Source organism: Phalacrocorax carbo, chromosome 10, assembly GCF_963921805.1.
Source record: "Phalacrocorax carbo chromosome 10, bPhaCar2.1, whole genome shotgun sequence".
Classification (NCBI taxonomy): Eukaryota; Metazoa; Chordata; class Aves; order Suliformes; family Phalacrocoracidae; genus Phalacrocorax; species Phalacrocorax carbo.
The window spans coordinates 8201413-8218194 of NC_087522.1; the positions used below are offsets into that span (position 1 = coordinate 8201413).

Below are 16782 nucleotides of genomic sequence, written 5' to 3' on the forward strand. Positions count from 1 at the left end.
TAGTTCTACATGCTGCATGAAAAGAATTCCATGTATCTGATCTTGAAAATACAATTACAATCATTATCCTTAAATATATAACTAACATAGTCTTTCCCAATTAAAAGTCTAGATATTCTTCAGTTTTGGGGTAAAACATTGTTGCCATTAAATCTAGGCAATAGAACAAGCATACTTTGCAGCATCAGGCAAATATATAAATGAATTAAAAAAAAAAAACAGCACTTAAAGGAGCTTTAAGTCTTTGCCTGACTCCAGACAAATTCTACTAGCCACATTTATTTCAGTCCTGTCACTTCTGATATAGTACTTGATTGAAAAGAGAAAGTAAAGAACAAATGAAATGCTAGAAGAAGGGATCAACAGCACAGTAGAGACTCTTTCAATTTCAGAATCTGGATTGGAACCATTCACATTTAAAGTTTGAATTTCAAAGTGCACATTCCCTGCATCAAGCTAGGAACGTACAACGCCAACAAGAAGCTAAAGCTTATCTCTCACGCATAATATCCATCATTTGTGAAACAAAAAACATGCAGAAACTGGTTATCAAATTCAATTTCTTTCCTCCTTAAAATAAAAGCAGTTTACTTGTTGTACAATTTCACATTAAAGTTTCTAAACTTTCAGCAGAAGAACTTATACAAACACTAGAATAATCCAGCCATAAAAGGGCTCTTATGAAAAGATGGTTGTATGGTTTTAGCTACTAATGCCATATTGGTATTTGAGATTCAGAATAAACATACTACCTGGCAAGCAATTCTAATCAAGAAATTCACGACTGTATCTGTATGCTGCTTGTCAATTGGCTTGGAAAGAAGTGCATCAGCTCCCGGTAAGGACTGGCTACGTCCAAATACCTGCATGTATACAAAACGCAAAAGCCGTAAGCAACACTAAAGAAGGATAACAACAAGCAGAACAGATTTAAAATATTTTCTAAAAGTATAATCTTCAATTCAGGGAGTTTTGAGTTATGTGGAAACAAGCAAACTAAATTGCAGGTTATAATTTCAGAGTCTCTGAACAAAATTTGAATTTTTCTTACAGCACTTATTGCTCCTGTAGCTGTCCTGAATCGTTTTACTTCTTGGCCAGAATCAACAGACAGTCCTCTTTTCACAGCAGATGAGGCAGAACTTGCTCCTTCTCCACTTGCACCTGAATCCATATCTGAATCTGGCTGAAATATCAGCAATGTGCATGTTAAAAAACCCACTAATTGGATAACAGTTCAATCTTTAGCAGTTTATTTAGACTTCCTACCTGCTGGTCTTTAATTCTTTGCAATTCCCACTTAATAACTACTTCAGCGAGATCCACAGCTAATTTTCTTTGCTCTATCGTAACACTGGGAGTGAAGCCCAGTCTCTGCATGGCACTAACCATATGCTGAACCAAGTGATGTCTCACTGGATAATAAACCTGAAAAGATGGTTTCACAGTCATGTTAGCCATTAACCAATAAAATTCCACAAAAAAAACTACAGAGCTGAGATAAAGCAAACTTTTCTATTAAAGGCTATTTTATGTTTGCTAAATCTGTACTATTCTCAAATTTTGCAATCCAGAAAAGTAACTGGTGCTTTGAAAATAAATTTGGCTACAATTTCCAGTAGTGACCACTGATATCATGTACCCAAATTAAGACGCTCTTCCGAAGATCAATGATTTTTCTCAAGGACCAACCATTCCAATTTTTGGCTGATCCTTTTAGAGAGCTACAACTCACATTTGAACATGCTCAGGTATTTTTTCAAAAAAGCATTGAGGCATCAGTTCCTGAAAAGCGACTTAAGAGCATATTCACTAGCCGTCAATTGGGATCATATTTTAATACGCGTTTTCAAAAATGCTCCTATATTGACATCCTGCAGCATTCCCCCATTTGTTTCATGTTTTCCAACATAGATCAGCTGGAGATAAAAAGTTACCTAGTTAACCCCACAGAACATATACAGTCAAACAAGGATTACTGGAGGATGGAAAGCAAAATGGTTCTGCACTTTTTAAATAGCTTTTAAAGAATCTTCACAGCTCTGATGAAGAGCACTGCTAATGCGCATGCAATGAAATAACCTGGCAGGCTTTCACCTAAGATTTTGAGTTCTAACTTCAATCATGATAAAGCTTAATAAGTGCTTGCTCTTTAATTTTAATAGCTGTTTTCAGCTTCTTTGCAGACAGCTGATGCCTTTTGAAGCTAAGCCATATAAATCAGATTACATTATTTTCTAATCAAACTGCAGTTTACCTCCTTGATATCTGAGATAACTACCAGAACAACTGATACATGGTAAGTACCTTGAAATGTTGTACTATCAAGTGCAAAATATGTACTAGTTGGGGAACCGTATGACCCTCTTCCACAATGATTTTTCGTGTCCAGTGAGTCAGCATCTGATGTCCATCCTCCATTCGAGCAGGCACAGCTGGAGTCAGAATAGCCATCGCCTGCCTGACAATAGCTCGGGCCTCCATCGCGTGAGCTTTGAGAAGACTGTGAAAAACCTAAACAGCAAAGTTTCTGATCAACATTAATATTATCAGTATTTACAAAAATAAAGTATTTATAACAGAAGAGAAATGACAACATATGTTGTCTAAACACATGATTTTTTCCTAAAGGCCCATAATTTGGTAGATGCATGATGATACTTCATCGCCAGAAGTATGAAGCATATACTTCTGTCTCTCCCTTAGGTTCCCTTTTTCTTCCTCCCTCTCCACGGTCCAATTTTAAATTTTGCTTTGGTTCCCACATTCTGTCTCAATGGAAATGCTTGTCCCTTCATTTAAGGGACACCAATTTGGTTAATTCAACCAAAAGGACTTTTCATTGTCCCATTTGCCCTCTCTGTTTTCACTTATCTTCAAGCTTCTTTCTATACTGTCCTAGCCCCAAATAATTTTATATTAATATTTGGCTTGCTGCTTCTGTATTTGTTTGTTGCATATGAATTTAACAGCTACTTATATACTAAGCATCCAAAACTCTGTGCACCATCTACTCTGCATTTTAAAATCAAAGAAAGCACTCTACAGAACTTACCAACATCCCTTAAATGTATGAATACAAGCCCATAGTCAATACCTGCAGAACTATCTTCTTATGTATGGCAAATTTTGCAATGATGTGTGCCAAAAGCAAGTGTCCGCTGTATTTGCACGCTGGGTCCACACACGCCTTGGACAAGAGGCAAGGCCAAGCAAATGTCATTAGGCGTCGTAGTTTGCTGTTCCGGTTTTTGTTATTGTCATGAATGTGATGTGGAGCATGCTCAACCAGAAGTGTGGCAAATTGCAAGAGATATATCCTGAGAGAATCCAGCATATCAGCCTGTTTTTCCGGATCAAGTACCTAGTCCCAGGGATGATCAAAGAGGAGAGGAGGAACGTGAGAAAAAACAAAACACAATATTAACCCCAACTTTATTATCTATAAAAGCGAAGTCCTAGTTTTTTGCTTTTTGAGTGGTTTTAAGAAGACTAATAACTACATTTTTTTATTCAGTTTAATACCCACAACAAATCTTCCTGAGGTGAGAACTTTTAAATAATGAGCACATCTTAGAACTTCCAAAGTGCTAACCTGTTAAAAAAAAAAAAAAAAAAAAAAACAACAAACAAACAAAAAAACCCAACCCTCATCTTCAACACCACCTATTCTATAACTGTCAACTGGTTCAATGATACCAAAGTGAATTACAAAGATACCAATATTAGTGTCATGGTAAGCTTTGCTTATGAAAAAGACTAGAAATGGGCTTTATATGGCTGTAATGCCAAAGACAGGCATTCAAGTCAAAGAGAGATCAAACTGAAAATTGTAGTCCAATCCTACTGATGACTGATGGATCTCACAACAGTTCAAAGTTATTATGTGATTCGATATAACTGATCATAATATTTAGAAATAGCACAACTACTTCAAATCAGGACTGAAAAGCCAAATGGGAGGAACAGTTTTCTGGTGTAATTTTTCAACACTTTAAAGTAAACAAGGATTGCTACCTTTGTTATAAAAACACTAGTGATGCTTTCTGGATTATCTCCTTCTGGGTTTGGGGGTCCCAACAGCTGTTCACCTTCTCCCTTTTCAAAACTGTACAAGAAAGCAGGATTCAGGATATGCTGCAGCACCTACAGAATATAAACAAAGTTATACGCAACTAGTGGAATCCTCTAATGGCAGTCAGCATTCAAGTAATTCCAAATGCAAGCCAGCATGTTAGACACACTTACTGCATTACAAAAGGAAGCTATAAATAAAGCCTTAAGAAACAGATACACACAGATTTCCCCACCCCCACCCAAGGGCAAAGATTCTTAGAAAGCACAAACTGAAGTAGTCAGCACTGAAAGCAAGATGAATTGCTGTCTCTGTTTATTATCGCTCTTCTTCAGGTATGATATTTTCACCTAAATGGCTCTGCCAATTATCAAACTCGTTGACATTTAAGTAAGCAAGTTTTGTTGCCCTAGTTTCTAATAAGAAAATTAAACCTAAATACCATGTTTCTTTGATTTAATTGCTTTAGTTACCTTGGCTTTAAGCTCATCTCCAAAGTTTGGGTCATTGAAGTCTACAAACCGGAAGAACAAAGCCCGTTTTTGGGGAATACTGTAGTTTTTGGGGATCTCTTCTTCCATATATTCCTTTAAGAAAGTCATATTGCAGAGAAATCGACCCGTAAAAGCCCGAAGCAACTGGAAGAGCAGCTCTATATCACCATAATTCCTTCTGTAAAAGCACATAACATAAAAAGCTTCTGTGAAACAATACCCAACCAAACTACTATGCTGATAACTTGAAGAAACTCATCTGGGTTTTAAATGAGCAGAGAGGAAAGAGCAGGCAGTACCAGAGGCATGGTTTTAGAACTAATGGCAGTATTATGAAATATATTAGACTTTCTCTTCAAAAACTGCAAACCCTTTTCAGTACCCCCATATACCTTTACAACATTTTCAAAATTTAAAAAAGTACACAAGTATAGGAAATAGATGTTTTTACGTACTTGCAGTAATTCAGTAAACAATATGCTAATAGCTTCGGTTCTTTCCAATTTGTTGCAGCCATATTCTCCTTACGGTGTCTCTCCTGAAAAGCTTCACTCACCCATACACGTTTCAGCTGATTCACCAAGGGATGTTGATTTGCTAACCAACATTCATCATTCTTAACAATAATACTTATGATCTGTCAAAAATAAAACAAGACAAATGCAGTCAACATGCAACTGATGTGTCAGTAGAAACAATGGTATAAAAGTACTTCTTTAAGGTCAATTAAGGATTCTAAAATATTTTTAAATAAAATAAAAACTAGTTTAGATCAATTTTTAAAGGAATTCTTTTTTTTTCTTAAAAAAGTTTCTGTTGCCATGTTTTCCTCAAAACTTCACATTTTTATAAGCGTTTTTCTAGAAGCTCTAATGCATACACACACACTTCGAAGCCTGTATGTAATAGGCCTGCAGCTAAAGAGGTTTTAACTATCTAGTGAAGAGACAAAAAAGAATGAGTTAATACCTTGATAGCCTGAAACTGAAGATCAAGACGCATTGTGGTAGTGCTTGGAGAACCAGGTCTAACGGCTGCTTGAGTACCAACAGGTAACAGCAGAGTGATAAATCGGTTAGGATTAACTGCCAGTACATCTCGTAGAGGTTTGGCATCTTTATGCTTTAAGAAACTCTGAAGAAGGGGAAGAAATAACTTTAATAACCTTTAAAAGCAAAAACACCAAAAGGCTATATCATCCTGTAGCTTTTATATTCCTCACTAAAGTTGCAGAGGTTGTGATATAAAAATAGCCTCTACAACTTCAGTAATAATTCTACATGATCTGGAAAGGTATAAAATCAACATCTCAGGACAAACAAATACAAAACGGAGAACAGCTACCCTACAGTCAGAGTAAGACCACGAATAAGGACTATAAGGTCATGCATGGAAAAAAAAGATGGAAAAAGATAAAAAACTTTTCGTTCATCAGCTTTGTGAAGGTGAGGGCTTCTTCCTGCTCCCCTCCCAACGCAGCTTACCATAAACATTCTGCTCCACTGTGGATCATTTAAAGTGGCTTCCATCATGAACAGCTCCACAGTCTGTGATGGATGACGTGTCAAAAATTTTATCAGTGGTTCCCTGAATGGACTGCCAGCCTGAAAGATTCATAAAGCTTAAATTAAAAACGCAGAGTACAAACTATTTTACTAACTTACTAGCACTCAGAAAAATATATTTGACTTAGCATTTATGCAGATACAAAATGTTCAGAACTTCTACGATGAGAATTTATTGACAATTTCAAAACTTCACTTCTAAGAGTCTAAGACAAATGTTAACACCTCCTAAAAGGCTTCAAAAGCATATTTATTTATTGCATCAAATGCTCCCACATCATGTTTAAAATATTATGGTTATTATATACTGATGTTTAAAAATACTATAAAGCAAAAATGTCAACTTCCACTTTTACCTCAATTAACATTGCTCGTTCTGTTTTCATAACAACTTCCAGCAGAGGTTTAACCAAAGTCTGAGGGGCAGCTGGGATCAGATGGAATAAATTTATAATTGCTGAACAAATCTTCATTTCCTACAGGTTAAAAAAAATTATTAAATTAATATTACCAGCTAAATATATAAAAACATCCTACCTTTTTTTCTTCTCTCTATCAGCAACCAAATGCTAAGGGTTCACATATATACAGCATCTACTTACCATGATATATGGAGAAAATTGCTCTTGTTTAAGTCTGCCCTCCTCCCCTTGTAATATGTTTAATTTTATTTCCTTTGTCAGTATATTAGTATTTTACAGGTCAGAGCTAAACATTGTGTAATGATAATGGTGATGGGGGAGTGTACTACATCAAGTGGCTCATGCATCGAGATGCCAGACCTTTCTTTCTAAACAGTTTCTCATATACACCCCACAACCCCAGACTAGACATGAAGAAAAAGACAGACAGATTTCTCACAGCACTGTTCAGTATATCTTGCAAACAGCTGGTTACTTCAAAGAAAAGTCAGCTCTGTTCTCCCACTAGATATTAAATTCTTCTGAAGTCCAAAATAATTTTGTGGTTTTATTTCACTGTGTACTTCAAATGGGGACTATATTTCAGCTAACTAGAACGTGGATTTCCTTCAGTAAGAAAAGGGAAAGACAAACATCCACCCTTCACCATCCCTCTGGAACCAATTTCTAGTATGCAGTATACAAAAGAATATTATCAAGTGCATTGCATTTCCTCTACTGAATTGCAATACAAAGTATTAGGCCCCACTCCTTTAACATAATCTGCCTAGACAGACCCTCATAAGACTACTCTCATGGATTGAAGTGCAGGACTGAGAACACGTATAAAATCTTTTGAAAGTACTTATGCCTTCACAGAAACTAAAAATCCTGCTCTTCCTAGTACAAACATGCTTAACATCCTTAACAGCAATGTTATCAAAACAACTCTGCCACAGACAAACAGAAGACAATTCACAGCACTGCACTCAAAGGCACAATGCACTCTGCCCAAAACACAACAATAAAACTAACAAACCACAGTTTGAAAGAAATTTTTAAAAGTAAAAAACAAACAAAAAAACACAACAACAAAGAACTTCCTGGTGCCTCCACTGAGTTTCTCACCTCTACCCCTTCCATGGCAGGCTGAACCAAAACAGAAGTCACAGCATGAAAAGAAAAAGCCCACAAAAATATCAAATAAATGAACAAATCAGTATATGCTATTCTTCAGGTTGCAGTCAGAAACTGACTTCAGTAGGGTTATTTTCTCATCTCAGACTGAAAGAATGGAGACAATGAGTCTCTCCCATGCTCTGAATTGCTCTCCTAAGAATTCGGATGAAAAGCATCCTTTTCTTCTACTTGTACATCATTTAGACATGGCTTCTCAAATATTTGTACTGAACAAAAAGATATTAAAGATTATTACATCAGAGGAAACAATATTCTGGCATTTTCAAAGACAAATTTGTCCAGCATCAATTATGAAACCACTTTCAATACTTGAAGCTATAAAGTCCTGCAAATAGGCTGTAATGCAGAATTTCCACTGCGGTGCCTCTGTTCACAAGAGGGACAGTCGGAGGCAACCATCTGTTCAAAACTTGTTTTTTTCTGTTATCAGACATGACCTAAAAACCCATCCCTTTCCTTGGGGAGGCAGGGAGGATAGAAAGAAAGGATTTAAATCAAAGATTTCACTCATTGGGCCAATGAATTAGATCTTCATTGCTACTTAAAATGTTACGTTTTAATTTGTTCATTTATCTAAACAGCCAAGTCACAGTTCAGGAACACAGTAAGACTGTCATAAAATTATGTAGGTGAACAAAGGGCTTAGTTATTCTAGCATCAATGTGGATCTTTACAGTAGTTGCTTATTATTATGCAGCAATTTTAACTGAGATGTCTGAAGTTTTTAGTTTGTCTGGAATTGCCATTTACATATGAAGAGTCATTCCACAGACTTTTGGACTGTTTCATTAAGAAGCCTTGCTGACTATTTGCACTATCGGCACTATGCTGGAGAACTGCATGACAACACCAGCATCACCATTAAATGGCACCTTCATAAAGTGCTGCTGGAAAAAGATGAAAAACTCCTTAAGTCAAAAAAGGTACTGTAGCAGTGCTCCGTACCATTTCCACTAGCAACCATGAGGCTTTCCTGACCAAGTCCATCCTCCACTGCGTGTTTACCATCTCCTAGATCTAACCATTCAGTCTGCATGACGCAACCCACTTCAATAACACTCCCCAACATTGTTTTAAAGTTAGTATCTCAGATTTTAGAATCTCACTATGGTCAAGAAGAAAATCAGAGTAAGAGAAAGGCCAGCTACAGTAACTCTGACCACCAGTTTCACCATCCTAGTTTTTCCACATTTAGAAGATATAATTACAGCAACAGCACGCTGTACATACGGACATTTGAAGGCAGACTGTCATAGCAAGTGTATAAAGACCACACTGGCTGTAACCTCCTTCAGTTTCCTAGAGTTTTGATTTTTAAGGAAACTTTAAAGCAACAACTGGGTGGGAAAAAAGGAGTATTTCAATCAGCTTTGCAGCCACACAATTCTATTTGAAAATGTTTCCAAGACTTCTCGCCTCCCTCAAGATGTGACAGTAGATTGCTTCTCAAGTGTCTGGTGTGCACCTCTCCCTCAACATACGTAGGTTTTAAACCAACACTAAAAAGAAAAGTTACAGGTTTAGGAGACTAAATACACAACTACATAGAGACATCAACAGAAAACATCAAAAGTAGAAGAATTCACATTTAAAGGTGACTGAGGGACAACTAAAAACTGTGCTAGAGGTGCCATGTTGTGGTTTGAAACACTAGGGCTATAAAAAGATCTGCAAGGTATCCGTAACCATCACATCTGATGAAAAGTGAAGCCCAAAAGAAGAATATAAAGGCCTTAGAACTACTCTGACCTGAATAAAATGTGTTTAACTGAAAAACCCACAGGTTTTAAGTTAAAACATAAAAACGGAATTCTACTCCATTAGAAAACATCTAGGTCAAATACAAAGCAATGACTAAATTTAGATTTAAAAGCTCTCTTTGCAATGACAGGAAGAAGTAATGAAAAGCCATTAAGCCATTTCCATGTCTTGAGAGAAATCAAAAGCCAATCTATTTTCATTCTAATTTGAAAAACAAATAAATTAATAAAATCCCCCAAATTTTTTCCTAGTTGAATAAATCTCAACATTTAATGTAAGTTATTAATGAAATCTTAATAGAACTATGGGACTTCTGGTAATCTACATGAAACAATACTGAAGCAGGAATTCCCTTCAGTGCGGTATTGCTAAGAGCACACTGTTGTCATTACACTGCAATTTTCCATTTATAAGAAAATTTATCAGCTTCCCATAGTTCAACATTGAGGCCATTAGTCTGGATGGGAGAGAAATTTTAATGTGATTTCAATTGGTAGATATTGAACTTGTTTTTCATAAATTATATTTAAAATTTACTAGGATTTCATTATCATTCTGTACAATTTTCAAAAGACTATGTTATAGACATCAAACATATTAATGAAAAAAAGAGAGATTAGGCTGCTGAGTTCATCAGCCATTCCAATGATGAACAGATTTCTAAGCAGAAAATCATGCATAAAAAAAAAAAAAAACCAGTGAGCTGTTTCCACACCAACCTGTAGAGAATACGCTTTAAAGTAACCACTGTCAGCAGATAAGAAGCTCCAAGATTTGCAACAAATATTCAATATACACATAAGTTCATTAGCTTGTAACAAAACATCAGTGTGTAATCAGTTATGGCAACATTTACAACTGAATGAGTTCTGTAATTCTGAAACATTAATACTATTTACTTCTTGTCTTCCCACATAAAAGCATTCATTAACTTACATTTCCATCACTCCGTTGTCCACCTTTGTGTGTAATAACTACAACTTCCATCCATTTGCGCAGGTGTTGCTATAAAGAGAGGATAATTAGCATTATTCTTCCAATTATACTGTTCCATTTTAGCAAGTGACAGCACATGCTACAAGAAAAGAAGAAGTAGAGGCAGAAATGATTGTCTGAAGGAAACAAAGGGAAAAATTATTAGTCATTTTCATTCCCTCAGATTGAAGAGTTTACTGTGGCAAAGAGTCTTCTCCATATTCAAGAAAGCAGGGATTACAAGAGTACATACATTAAAAGGGACAAAAATCTGAAGTCGGATAGGCTTACACTTGTTTAATGATTTGCTTGCTATCTATGTATTTAAATATTTAAATATCCAGGGCAAAAGGATAAAGAATTCACATACACAGCTTGAAAACTGCAAATAAACAGGGCAATATCTTCCACCATTTTATAAAATGAAGAAAACACCAAAACAGACTTAGTCCACTGGGAAGTAAAAGATATTTTCAAGGGTTTCCTTAGTATATTATGCTGCTGGCACCTTGCTTAAAGATAAATTTGTCCAAGCAGACCTTAGCATAACTAGGTATGTCTTCACTGGAAAAGAATGCCTCTTAACCTTCTGGTTTAGTAGCTCTTTAGCTACTAAAGCTAAATATTTTACTACTAGCAAAATATTTCAAGATTTTTTTTTCTATTAATTGTGATACAGAAGTCTTTTACTTCCAATATATACGTTGACTCACTACTGAATTTTCTTTGACTTTTCAACAATACGAATGGTAGCTAAAAGAAAATTTCTTCTGGAATGCTAAAGAAAACTTGAATTGCCTTACCATCATCTGATCACAGAATTTATCGTTAAAAGAGTTTGGAAAAAGTCTAGTGACAGATGTTAGACGATTCACAACATTCAGTGTCAGACTTCGATAGTCTCCCAACATCATAAGCAATGGTCTCATGTGTGTATGAATTTGATCAACTTCTATGGTAGCTCCTTCCAAGAACTGCAAGAGAGTACAGGATTAAGATACAGATGGAGAGGGGAGCAACTCTTGTGCAAGCATCTTTCTTAAAATAAATTCTGCTGACTTGATTTTTCTTCTTTTGTTTTGCACTTCCAGAATACAATAGCTTAAACAGTATTTATTGCTGAAAATATATATAGTGACAAGATGGATTTGGGAAGCACTTAAGTATTTCTGACACACAATAGGATATCCCATAAAATAATCAAGTATGAGATCTTAATTACAGATGGATTGAAAAACTGCCACAGCTATAAATTAAATATACAGCTATGGACAAACTACTTAGACACTGCTCTGTTAAGAGCTGCCTGTGAATCTGGCCAAAGGCAATAGAGCAAATCTCTGTGTTACAATCTGCATGCATTCTGAGTAACATAAAAGGTCAAGAGAATCTGGCTACAAGCAGCCAGGGAGAATATTTCCTGTCAAACCAAACATCCTGTGGGCATGGATTTATCACAGGAAAAAAACAATCAGAAAAATCTTATACCGAATGCATAGGTCAGAACAACCCTTATTTGCTCCCCCTTACTTCTCAACACAACTGAATTGTCAGCTAGCCATAAATAGTAAGTACATTCCCTTTCATGACCAGAGTGACGCATAAAGATGATGTCTTACCTCTAATCAGTCAATGTATAGTATTACTATAGTTATATTTTCTGTTACATGCCAGCCAACCTACACATCATTACAAAGACACTACAAGTATTTTTATTATCATTTTCTAGATTTAGAACAACAGTATTAAAATATTGCTGAATCAGAATTAGGCATATCCACTGGGCAACAAATCATGACATGAGAATATCCTTTTTCCCGTCCTTCCAGCTTTTTTACACTATAACCTAGCATCCACAGAACAGACAGTGTAGTGTAGCACCACGTCAGGATTCTAATTCTGACCTTACACAGTACAGCCACAGTCCTGTTCCATAACGTAACTGCCATACTGTGACGCAGACTAACTCTGCTGTATTGCTTACTTTTCCAAAACCAACTATGGGGCCTCTACCACTTCTTTTCAGGACAAAGCAGAAACATGAGAAAAGCTTTTACAATAAAGCCAGATACATACATTTGCAAAATGGCTGGGAAGGACTTACGCTGTTTATTTAGAAAAGAAGATACATTTACGAAGACCAGACAAACAGAAAGACCAGACAGACAGACTGAAATACTTACCATGGTCCTTGTCAAACAGTTTATAATGCTAAGTTCAAACCCCAAAAAATCACATCTGACAGAAACACAATTATATTGGTAACACTAACAAGAACTTAACAAAGCAGCCATTATTTCCTGTAGAGAACTTTCCCAAGAAGCTTTGTAACAAGGAAGTAAAGCAGAGAAAACAATGGCCTCAAAAACAACATTGTTTTAATACACTAACCTTTCTCATGCATGCTTCTCCTGCCTCCTGCAGTTCATTATTTGTCGAATTAAGTGCCTTGAAAAGTGCAGCAATGATTTTCTCTCTCGACTGAGGCAAGTAATTGCAGGCAGCTAGAGCATCTGCAAATATCAAAGTAAATTTGTTCTTTTTGTTAACTCAATTTCAAAAGGCGGGGGGGAACCCTAATTCTACATTTCTTCTCTTCAAGGTCCTTTTATTTCATCTTAAATTACAGACAGCTAAAGCATAGCATGCTTTGCCAAAAGCAACAGGCATCATAAAATAGTAAAAGAATGGATATTATATTAAGAGTGTTCTGAAGTTTTCCCTAATGCTATATAACATAACTAGTCTAAAAATAACTTTGGGTACATTTCAGAGACTAAATGCTCATCATTAAGAAAGCAGCAATACTTTCCCATTATGCTCCAATAAACTGTGACCTCTAAAGAGCAGTCATCAGTCTTCAAGCACCCCAGTTTTCTGCTGATCTTGGGAAGAAGACTGCTCGTTGCTCACAAGGATACTTACCTACATCAAATTTTGTTTAGGAAGTTTTACTTACTTAAGGCTGCAATCCGAAGAGGTACAAGCGATGGAAGACTTTTGTAACATGGTAGTTTCATTAAGGCAGCATCTTCAGCCTCACACAAATTCAGTAACTAAGAAAAAAAATAAGCAAACATTTTAGCACAGCATTCTGAATCATGTTTGAAACAGTATTATCAGCTACCTTTTCAGTCTTGCTTCCTCAAAAGAGGCAAGGTTATGCAAACACACTAACCAACCCCCAGATCTCACCAACGGCAAAAATTCTACTCAAAATTACGGTATAAGCTGCCATGAAAACTTGTACTTAGCCAGAGGCAAGTGAGCCCATTAACATTGCCTCCAGAGAAAAGTCAGGCAGAAGTTAGCCATTTTGCATTTTGTTGGCCAAAACCTAGCCGGTCAATTTGCAAACAGGCTGCTCATATGACAAAAGAAACAGAAAAGCTTGCCTCCTGAATGGCAGTAATAGTATTGAAAATACTGAGGAAAGGGATAAGAGAACTAGGAGATTAAGAAGAAAAAAGTGCTGAGAACATCTTCAGTAATTCCAATGGTCAAGCGTCACTGCCCAGAAGGACAATTCCTTCCTACAGAGCTCTCCTCTTTGCAGGTGAGTGTTTTCAATATACGTATGTGGGTTTTGTTATAAAACACTAAGTGGGTTGAAGCTAAGTTATGCACGTTATCAATGTCCAGGTTGCACCTAAATCCAAGAACACTGTTAAGATTCAGACCTTCACAATACCAATACATCACTCACCTTTACAGATGTTTTTTTGTTCTACAGCAGTTTGGTTTTGTCTTAAGGAAAAAAACAGAGGATCCTCTGCATGGGCAACTATACCCCATACCTGCCTTGCTAATTGCAATTACTGTTGGTATCAAAGACCTTCAGAACTTATGTTTGGACAAGACAGCTAGGAAACTAAGGAACTAGAAAGTTTCTCTAAGTTAAATCTACACAGTAGTTTTATATCTGATTTTATTCAAACTGTTAGGCACTCAAAAACCTTAACAAACAATATCCATGTTTTGATGGTACAACAATTTAATAGATATACTAGGCGTAAAATAAGACCTAAACATGGAAGTTAGCGTTACTAGACTAGAAGTATAACACCAAAGTTCATTTAGTATATTTCACACACATTAGAATACTCTGCTTAGCCCAGAGATATTGTAGGTAAAGACAGACCTCAGTTCACGTTTCAAAAGATAAATTCTTTGATTTCGGTGAAAGTTTGAAATGCACACAGAAAATACATATTTTTAACAATGAAAGTTCTAATATCGTCACTACTGAAGTATCTACGTTCAAATATGAGAACTTAAAGAGAAAGTACCTCTGTGTAGAAAACCTTGTGTTCCACAACATTTAGATCCATTGTAAACAGACGGGGTTGCAAGGTTGTGCAAAATGTATTTCCCTCCATCAGGCCAATCTGGGCATTCGCAGGTTGATGCCTAAGTAAATGCTTTTTAGGAGGAACCATGTCTTGGAGAACCTACACAAGATAATATAGATTACTGAATTAACAGCCTATTCAAGTAACCCCACAGATTTAGCTACTAAGGAGATATCGTTAGTAATGGCACCGTGTTTCTATCCATTTGCTACTGTGGCTCCAGATGTACCTCTTCAGAAATCACTAAGCAGGAAGAAAAGTATTTCTCTGAACTAATTTAATTCAGATAGCAAAACAACTCAGTACCTGTAATTATTACATATTCTCTGTGAACAGATCAATTATATTTTGTAACTTCACATAACATTATGAACAAAAGAAATTCAGAGATTTAAGCATTTCTAATGTTCAAGTCAAGAAACAAGAGTATTTTAAGCTAAAACATCAGAAAAACAAATACATTTACATAAATGCTTTCCATTACACCAACTTGTCACTCTCCTCCATAAATACAGTTAGCAAAGATATCAATTAGGGGGCTTCTCTGTCTCTTTTCAAAGGACAATAACGACTCTACAATTTCATATGTCGTAGTGGCCCTTAGGGCTTATGTTTCTTGTCTTTCAAGAGAATGAATGCTATTAGCTAATTAGCTAGTAGCAAAAAGTTATTTCACCCAGCTTTAATCTTTATAGTCTCTTTCTGGATAGGGAAGGGCATAGCAATATGCCTCATATTTACAGAATAACACAAAATTGAGGTTCAAAATGCAGTATCTACCTTCCCTAGCCTATGTCTGATTGGCAGTAGGACAAGCAGCCCATAATTTCAGGAAGTAAATCAACCTGAAGACACTATAAATACTGGCTAAGTAGTCAGGCACAGCTTGTATGAATCTCCATAGCACTCCAGCCACAGCGTATTTTAACGGTGAAACTTAGCAAAAAGACAAACATATGCTAACAAAAGCCCTATGAACTTAATTCGCTAATGTGGGAAAATGTACGCAGAAAAGCATTCTTCAAATCCAAACTGCTAAACAACTTTAAACTCACTTTCAGTAAGTATTTCTGTTTACCTCTTTATGTGGCTCCATGATCACTGTGACACTCTTTCCAGTGACCTGTGCAAGTACCTGCAATGAATGCATGGCCTGTTTTCTCACAGTAGAGTTTGGAGAGGTTACTTCTCGAACAAGGTCATGTGTTACATGATGGAAAGACTTTTCCTGTGCTGCTAAGATTTCTTCTGTTTTTTCTTCATCTTTTAATGGAGTTGCACATCTAATCAAAAGCTGTTCTAATGTGGTCTTTGCCATAGCAACTGCTCCATTGGAAACCTAAAGTATCATAGATCACTTTTATTAAATAAGTACAGAACAAAGATCACAAATCTACACACTACTCATCAACAAGCTTCATATTTGATTTTGACAAATCCTTTGCAAATGGCTAACAGCATATAAAGCTTAAACAGAACACATATTCAACTAGTCTTCCCACCACTCATTCCAAAACTGTGAGTTTCAATGCAACGCAATTTTATAAGCCGACTCAAGCGCTGGAACCCTTAGCAATGTTGTCACCATATGATTCACAATGGAGAAAAGTCCAAGCGGCCAATTCTCTAGGTATCTGTAACTATATACAGCTTTTTGATAAGATTAATACCTTTCAAACTAAACACAGAAAGAAATTAAAAACCCAGTGTTTTTCTCACTTGTGTGAATCTAGTTTTCTTTCACCAATCTGAATGCAACCTGTACGTTTCTACTCTGAAAGCAGCAAGTGTAATTCCAGCAACTTTGACAAAGTTATGTGGAAAAAAAACAGACCTCATTCCTAACTTCAGGTCTTGGTTTAAGTTAAAATGACTAAATTCACTCTTAACTATTGCAGATACAATACATTCTGGAGTTAAGTAAAATCAAGATTAGCAAGAGTTCAATCTGTGTGAATT

The 16782-nt window shown here is 36.1% G+C and overlaps 1 protein-coding gene across 8 annotated transcripts in view; it reads right to left on the bottom strand.

Annotated features, from left to right (window-relative positions):
- TRRAP (transformation/transcription domain associated protein) overlaps positions 1 to 16782 on the bottom strand; it is a 102525-nt gene that overhangs the window by 55210 nt on the left and 30533 nt on the right. For all 8 annotated transcript variants that reach the window (XM_064461692.1, XM_064461697.1, XM_064461695.1 and 5 more), the window contains 17 exons: positions 15902 to 16162; positions 14761 to 14922; positions 13431 to 13527; positions 12863 to 12984; positions 11275 to 11445; positions 10433 to 10501; positions 6491 to 6610; positions 6054 to 6173; positions 5539 to 5703; positions 5025 to 5206; positions 4549 to 4747; positions 4018 to 4146; positions 3098 to 3364; positions 2308 to 2514; positions 1270 to 1428; positions 1052 to 1186; positions 753 to 863 (listed from right to left, as the gene is read on the bottom strand). In XM_064461692.1, the coding sequence (XP_064317762.1) occupies positions 753 to 863; positions 1052 to 1186; positions 1270 to 1428; positions 2308 to 2514; positions 3098 to 3364; positions 4018 to 4146; positions 4549 to 4747; positions 5025 to 5206; positions 5539 to 5703; positions 6054 to 6173; positions 6491 to 6610; positions 10433 to 10501; positions 11275 to 11445; positions 12863 to 12984; positions 13431 to 13527; positions 14761 to 14922; positions 15902 to 16162 (2676 nt within the window). The remainder of the gene's footprint in view (positions 1 to 752; positions 864 to 1051; positions 1187 to 1269; positions 1429 to 2307; positions 2515 to 3097; positions 3365 to 4017; positions 4147 to 4548; positions 4748 to 5024; positions 5207 to 5538; positions 5704 to 6053; positions 6174 to 6490; positions 6611 to 10432; positions 10502 to 11274; positions 11446 to 12862; positions 12985 to 13430; positions 13528 to 14760; positions 14923 to 15901; positions 16163 to 16782) is intronic.